Source organism: Cervus elaphus, chromosome 27 (assembly GCF_910594005.1).
Source record: "Cervus elaphus chromosome 27, mCerEla1.1, whole genome shotgun sequence".
Lineage (NCBI taxonomy): Eukaryota > Metazoa > Chordata > Mammalia > Artiodactyla > Cervidae > Cervus > Cervus elaphus.
Window position 1 is genome coordinate 45,409,080 of NC_057841.1, and position 7,851 is coordinate 45,416,930.

Sequence of the window (7,851 nt, forward strand, 5' to 3'; positions counted from 1 at the left end):
GATCAATGGAACAGAATAGAAAGCCCAGAGATAAATCCACGGACCTATGGACACCTTATCTTTGACAAAGGAGGCAAGGATATACAATGGAAAAAAGACAACCTCTTTAACAAGTGGTGCTGGGATAACTGGTCAACCACTCGTAAAAGAATGAAACTAGAGCACTTTCTAACACCATACACAAAAATAAACTCAAAATGGATTAAAGATCTAAATGTAAGACCAAAAACTATAAAACTCCTAGAGGTGAACATAGGCAAAACACTCTCCGACATAAATCACAGCAAGATCCTCTATGACCCACCTCCCAGAATATTGGAAATAAAAGCAAAACTAAACAAATGGGACCTAATGAAACTTAAAAGCTTTTGCACTACAAAGGAAACTATAAGCAAGGTGAAAAGACAGCCCTCAGATTGGGAGAAAATAATAGCAAATGAAGAAACAGACAAAGGATTAATCTCAAAAATATACAAGCAACTCCTGCAGCTCAATTCCAGAAAAATAAATGACCCAATCAAAAAATGGGCCAAAGAACTAAACAGACATTTCTCCAAAGAAGACATACAGATGGCTAACAAACACATGAAAAGATGCTCAACATCACTCATTATCAGAGAAATGCAAATCAAAACCACAATGAGGTACCATTACTCGCCAGTCAGGATGGCTGCTCTCCAAAAGTCTACAAGCAATAAATGCTGGAGAGGCTGTGGAGAAAAGGGAACCCTCTTACACTGTTGGTGGGAATGCAAACTAGTACAGCCGCTATGGAGAACAGTGTGGAGATTTCTTAAAAAACTGGAAATAGAACTGCCATATGACCCAGCAATCCCACTTCTGGGCATACACACTGAGGAAACCAGATCTGAAAGAGACACGTGCACCCCAATGTTCATCGCAGCACTGTTTATAATAGCCAGGACATGGAAGCAACCTAGATGCCCATCAGCAGATGAATGGATAAGGAAGCTGTGGTACATATACACTATGGAATATTACTCAGCCGTTAAAAAGAATTCATTTGAATCAGTCCTAATGAGATGGATGAAACTGGAGCCCCTTATACAGAGTGAAGTAAGCCAGAAAGATAAAGACCATTACAGCATACTAACACATATATATGGAATTTAGAAAGATGGTAACGATAACCCTATATGCAAAACAGAAAAAGAGACACAGAAATACAGAACAGACTTTTGAACTCTGTGGGAAAAGGTGAGGGTGGGATGTTGCGAAAGAACAGCATGTATACTATCTATGGTGAAACAGATCACCAGCCCAGGTGGGATGCATGAGACAAGTGCTCGGGCCTGGTGCACTGGGAAGACCCAGAGGAATTGGGTGGAGAGGGAGGTGGGAGGGGGGATCGGGAAGGGGAATACGTGTAAATCTATGGCTGATTCATATCAATGTATGACAAAAATAAATAAATAAATAAATAAATAAAAATTAAAAAAAAAAAAAAGAATCTTCTCCAATTCAAAAGCATCAATTCTTCAGCGCTCAGCCTTCTTAATGGTCCAACTCTCACATCCATACATGACTACTGGAAAACCATGGCTTTGACTGTGGCCTGTCCGATAGACAGGACCTAGACCTGTCCAGATGTCCTCCGAATCACTATCTCAGATACCTGGCTAGGAGAGGCACAATCTTCCCTAATCCACCTCCTGCTTGTCCTGCCCCGCTGTGTACCAAGTTGACCATTTGGTCTTTGGAGACTTTAAGACCTGGATCCCACTTCTTTGTCCACCCACACATACAGTCAAGGAGTTTTAGTTGTCTGCATTTTACTAGAAGGTGTGCTCTCCCTGGCTGCATGCTACAGGCACCTGGGATCTCTCCAGTAAACCAAAACCCTTGGTTTTGACTCTGACTTGTTCTCTGCCCCCACACCTGTGTGCTTGGGAAAGCCAGGAGGTGGTGCTCAGGTGCGCAGTCGGAGAAGAGAACCACTCTCCTCATTCACATGTCATAACTCCGGAAATAGACCATGGTTTTCAAAACTTGCCTCTCCCAAGCAATGCCACATTTCTGGAGCTGTGTTTTCATACTGTGGTGACACAGGCCTGCATGGCAGTAGTCAGAGGTGTTGTCTTTACAAGGGCTGTTTTACCCTAAAATTTCCCCAGTGTGAGGAGCAGTAGCTAATATCTAGACTGGCTGATTTTTAAGGATTTTCTGGCCCATAAGACATGGCTCCCCTTGGTCAGGAGCCCTGTTTGGCCAGCCACTTTCATCCTCCATCTGAGTATGATCTTGCCTGAAACCTGGCACAAGGTAGAAAATGCTTTAAGAAGAAAATCAACTCCATTGGATACTCATAAACACATTGTTTTGATATCTGATGAGCACCTAAAGGATATGACCCCAACTTTTGCCCACTTGATGATTCAGGCACTGGTCACTCCAGGCATCTCTGCATCCACATGGGTGGGTCATTACTGACACTTTAATGCCTTGGATTCCTCTTCCATACATTAAGGAAAGCAGTACACACTAGCTCATATGAAGCATTACGTAGATGGAGAGAACACTCAGAGATGCCTGGAGCACAGTTATCGTCCGATGAACAGTAGCAGCTAATATTAGCATTAATGCTATTGCCATTGCTATTATTGAGAAACAAGAACTATTCCTGCATTTCTGAGGCTGTTATGCTAAAACACCATAACCTGCTCTGATACTCAGAAAGATGTCCTGGCCTCAATAACATGTTAAAAACTGCCCCCCGCCATCCACTGAGAGACATTCTCCTGAGTGTTTGAGATTTAGCCACAGAGAATATGGCGCTGTGGCTTCTGTGGGTTTTGTCTCACCTGTGGGTTTCGTCTCACCTGTTTAGGCTTCGTCTTTCTGAACTTGGTCTGATGCCCCCCAGTTGACAAAATCACTCAGAAACACCATCCTTGTCCCAAAGGCTAATTTTCTCTACTGTGCTCAAAATCAAACACGGAGTTAATAACCTTTTTCAGTCTCAAATGGTAACTTTACCAGTGTTTCCCAGAGGAGTATAAAAGTTGTCAACTTGGCATTTTCTTCTCCCAGTAAAATCTGCCAAGATCCATAGGCGCCATTGAGCCTGCAGAGAAAGTGGTGCCTCCAGCCAACTTAAGGCCCTCTTCTCCCATCAGTAATGTGTGTTCTGTCGACATATGTACTCACTTCATATTTTCAGAGATTCGCGTTTCTGTGTTTTCATTTGTAAGTCACAGTATTCATCTAAAAGTGATTTTAGTTAGAAGCCACGTGGTTTTTGGCTCTTAAACTTGAAAAACTTGGAAGCAGAATGAAAGCCTGTCTTCTCTTTGCTAATATATTCTGTGGTTACATTTTTTAAGCTGTCAGTTTGATGTTTACAGCAGAAGTATTTTTAAGGTCTCCAAATTCCAAAAACCCAGACACCTTCTAATAATTTGTGGGAGGCATCATTGTGCTATGCTTCTTCTAAAAAGGTCTCCCCCAGGTGGTCTCCCCCACAGTCATCTACAGCAAAAATGAACCAAATCCCTATGTGTATCCCTGTTTCACCATCTGCGGCATCTGGCCCTTACCTGCCATCTTTCTGCGGGATGTACAGAAGTTTACACCTTGGCCCAAAGTGCAATATTTGAGTTGTCATGTGGATTCAGAATCCGAAGCCAACTGCTGGTTTTGTGTCTGATGATCAAGAACTTTGAAAACTCAGCCAACTGACGTGTCCATGCCTTAGTTTTTCAATCAGATTTTAGGCTTTCAGGGCATGGGTGGAATTCCACCTATAAAGCAAGCTATGAAGCAGGCTATACAGCAAAAATATTGTCTCCAAATTGTGTTCTGGTTACTTGTGTCCATTACACACACACACACACACACAAATATCTATTACAGGGTAAGAAAGATCTCATATGAAAACACAGGAGCATGTACAATTCTATTTATTTTTGCAGGACTGACACATAAAGGAAGCAACTATGAATCTGTGGGGAGAGTGCTCTGTGGAGGCTGGTGACTCACCTTGGGCACTGGTGCCCAGATGGCTGACACTAAAACATGGGAACTACCATGTATTATTCACAGTCAACACCAGGTTTCTGAGCAGATTTTTATCTCGGGATTGTTTAGCTGCTTTCTGTGTCATTTCTCCTGAAGCCTTTAAAGAGGCTGAGGGCTTCATTTCATCCAGAAAAACTAAATTAAACTCTGGGAAGAGTCTAAAGGGAATTTGCGGAGCAATTTAGCAGTAAAACGTAGTCACTCAAAGCAAGTTACTAAACAAAAAATTTGCAAGTTTTTTTCTTTACTTGGATCCACTGAAACAGGAAAAGTTTCCTCGTCTGTATTCTATAGGCATTTATTAGTTAATAAATGCACATTTCAAAGTGACTTGGATTCCGGTTGCATTTCCTGGAACTCCATCAGGATTTCTTAAATGGTCTTTGAAATGTGAATATTCTTGGTGAGTCAAAGTGATTTTCACTCTTGGCTCTTAAGATCTTTGGGATGTGTGTTTGTGTGGGGTGTGTACACGTTTGGGGAAGGGCCAGTTTTAGTTACTAACGTTAGCCTACATTAGCTTGCAACTGGGACTGTCTCAGGCCCTTCAGTGACTAAGTCAGCAAGTTCGGAGCTTCCTTCACTTATTCTCCTGCAGCGCCACCTTTTGGCTAAAAGTATAATGAAAACATACAAGTACCTAAAGCAAGCAATTAGGCACAACCAACAACCCTCTCTTGCAGCCAACAACAGGCTGATGGGCTCAAACACACAGAGGCACCTTCATACAGAGACCACCCGGTAAAGACAGACATGAATCAATCACTGTAGATAGTTAAGGAAACCAGGCCCGAGCGCAGAGGACTGAGTGGAAGAATCAGGTACCACAGGAGAGTGTGGTGGTGAACCTCGTTTGTTCTCAGGGAGTTCAGGACAGATTTCTCCAGAAGGTGGTGCTTGCTGCACTTTGAAGGATGGCTGTGGATTCTGCAGAGTATAAGCTCCGTGAAGGCAAGAACTCTCTTCTGTTCATTGCTTCATGGCTGGAATCTGAGACAGGAGGTGGCCCAGAGCAGACCCTGAGTAAATGCTTGTTAAATGAGTGAAGGACTTATCTAGGCAGGTAGAGAAGGAGCAGCAACCCAGGCAGGAAGAGCGGCCAGCGTCCTAGAGGCAGAGGGAGGACCACGTGGTCGATGACAGCAGGTCACAGTCTCCACTTTCCGCCAAACGGGGGACGCCTGCAGCTCAACCAGATCATGCAGCTTTCAAGCCACATCCTCTGTCTTCTCTTTAATTCAGTTGTAACAGTCATGTTGTTGTTGCCATTCACTCACTCAGTTATGTCCAACTCTTTGCGACCCCTGTCCCTCACTGTCTCCTGGAGTTTGCTCAAACCCATGTCCATCGAGTCGGTGATGCCGTCCAACCATCTCCTCCTCTGTTGCCCTCTTCTCCTCCTGCTCTCAATCTTTCCCAGCATCAGGGTCTTTTCCAATGAGTCGGCTCTTCACATGAGCACCTGCTAAGCACATGTGGAGCAATAGACACACCCAGGCATATTGTAGGCATGTTACAGGCACACTCAGGCATGTTAAAGGCATGTTACAGACACACTCAGGCATGTTACAGGCATGTCACAGGGGTGAGAACCACAGCCACCGAAACCTGGGATTCGTGGGTCGACCAACGTCCACCCTCTGTGACCTGTTGCTCGCGGCAGCCCCGAGACCCAGGCTGAGGTCAGTGTGGGAGGGCACTCAGGTAAGACCTAATCACTGACCACTTCTGGGAGGTCCCAGCCCCTGGGGCATTGCAGCTCAGGCAACCTCTTGACCTTTCTAGGTTTCCCCATGATGGGGCGTGTGTGTGTTTAATCAACTTTCCTTTACTTCCTTCTACAGAAAGAGCATATTCATGTGTTCTCTGGGCTGTGGACGCTGCAGCCCCTGAAAGGCTGATCTTCGGTCCAGAACTTACCCGTGTTTTCCACGACTTTTCAGCAGATGGACGCATTGGCGGTTGTGAGCCCACAAGCAGAACAGACGTCATTGGCTCTGAAAAGCCCAGACACGTTTCTCGATCGATCAACACGAACGTCTCTCCAGCTTGTCCGAGGATGTGATAAACATCATGGGTTTTGCCAAGATTCTTTTAGGTCCTTCAAACAAGTGCTTTGCTTGTTTGTTTGGGGATGTGAGAAAATGGTCCCTCTTACAAAAATAAATAAAAAACACTAGGCTCCTTCCCCCACTCTGAAGAGATTCGCTTCTGGGTCAGAATCCCCTGGTAGAGAGGGGGATTCTGAACTCCCCTGCCCGCAGCTACCTCAACGTTCAACTTTCCTTCCCTTCCTAACAGGGTAGGAAATGCCTCTTTAGATGTTCTGTTTAAAAAAAAAACTGAGAAAAGTGGACATCTTAAAAGCGAAACACGACTTTTCCGGTAAGCGGCCTGAGCTGACCCTTAAAAATGGTGCGCTATTCACTCGACCCAGAAAACTCCACAAAATCATGCAAATCAAGAGGTTCAAATCTTCGTGTTCACTTTAAGAACACTCGTGAGACTGCCCAGGCCATAAAGGGTATGCATATCCGAAAAGCCACCAAGTATCTGAAGGATGTCACTTTAAAGAAGCAATGTGTGCCATTCCGTCGTTACAATGGTGGAGTTGGTAGGTGTGCACAGGCCAAACAGTGGGGCTGGACACAGGGTCGGTGGCCCAAAAAGAGTGCTGAATTTTTACTACACATGCTCAAAAATGCAGAGAGTAATGCTGAACTTAAGGGCTTAGATGTAGATTCTCTGGTCATTGAGCACATCCAAGTGAACAAAGCCCCCAAGATGAGGCGCAGGACTTACAGAGCTCACGGTCGGATCAACCCCTACATGAGCTCTCCCTGCCACATGGAGATGATCCTTACTGAAAAAGAACAGATTGTTCCTAAACCAGAAGAGGAGGTTGCACAGAAGAAAAAGATATCCCAGAAGAAACTGAAGAAACAAAAACTTATGGCCCGGGAATAAATGCCGCAGAAAATAAATGCAAATAAAAGTAAAAAAAAAAAAAAGCGAAACACGCTACAAAATTCAAAAGGAAGAAACCAGGAATGGTACAGGACGTGTTGGAATTCTTGGAACCGAGTTAGATGTCAGCTGACCCAACACCGAGGACGATACCTGGACACACAGCTGAGGGGAGGGCATCACATCAAGTGCAGGGCCCTCTAGGGGTGGCGGAGAGCTGTGCGTGGTCAGGTGGGTCCCCCACAGAGCCCCCCAGGAGGGAGTGGTGTACCTTCCCCGCAACCCCATCCAGCCCCTCCTCACCAACTGTGTGTCCAGGTGTCATCTTTAGGATTGGGTCAACCTACATTTAACTCAGTTCCAAAAATCCCAACCACTCATATGATGGAAGCCTGGGAAGAAGACAAGGGCAAAGGGGCTGCAAGAAGAAACCTGCGGCCAAGGGGGGAGTAGAATACCCTCAATTCCGTGTGTTCATGCACAGTTGGACGACGTGCAGGTGAAGAGGTTGTGACTGTCTCCCTTTCCTTTGACTCCAAATTGGGCTTTTCACCCCACTTCCCGGCTCATGTGGCACCTTGGCTGGGCAGGTGGACCTCTCCAGGTGTCATGGCAAGCGTGGAGCAGAGTCAGGATCCATCTTCACCAAGATGGTGGCACTTGTGCCCTTGTGGGCAAGCACAGCGTGCAGGCCTGGGCTCGCCCCCTGGGCCCCGGACACGCAGCCCTGCATGGTCTGCTCATCGTGGACCCGCCCATCAGTGCTGGGATGCAGGGTTTCGACCATCCTGGAGAATCCTAGGGAAGGAGCAGCCCACATTTTGCAGTGATGTCTCTCTGCCCCCG

General features: G+C 45.7%; 1 protein-coding gene across 1 annotated transcript; it reads left to right on the plus strand.

Moving 5' to 3' along the window:
* The first annotated feature begins 6,422 nt into the window (after positions 1-6,422).
* LOC122684984 (60S ribosomal protein L17-like) lies at positions 6,423-7,042 on the plus strand. Its single transcript, XM_043889597.1, has one exon. It carries the CDS (start codon positions 6,451-6,453, stop codon positions 7,003-7,005), a length of 555 nt encoding a protein of 184 aa, XP_043745532.1. The 5' UTR covers positions 6,423-6,450; the 3' UTR covers positions 7,006-7,042.
* Positions 7,043-7,851: the final 809 nt, after the last annotated feature.

Excerpts from the sequence above, each read along its gene's own strand:
- LOC122684984 (XM_043889597.1), top strand. The coding sequence starts at position 6,451 with ATGGTGCGCTATTCACTCGACCCAGAAAACTCCACAAAATCATGCAAA.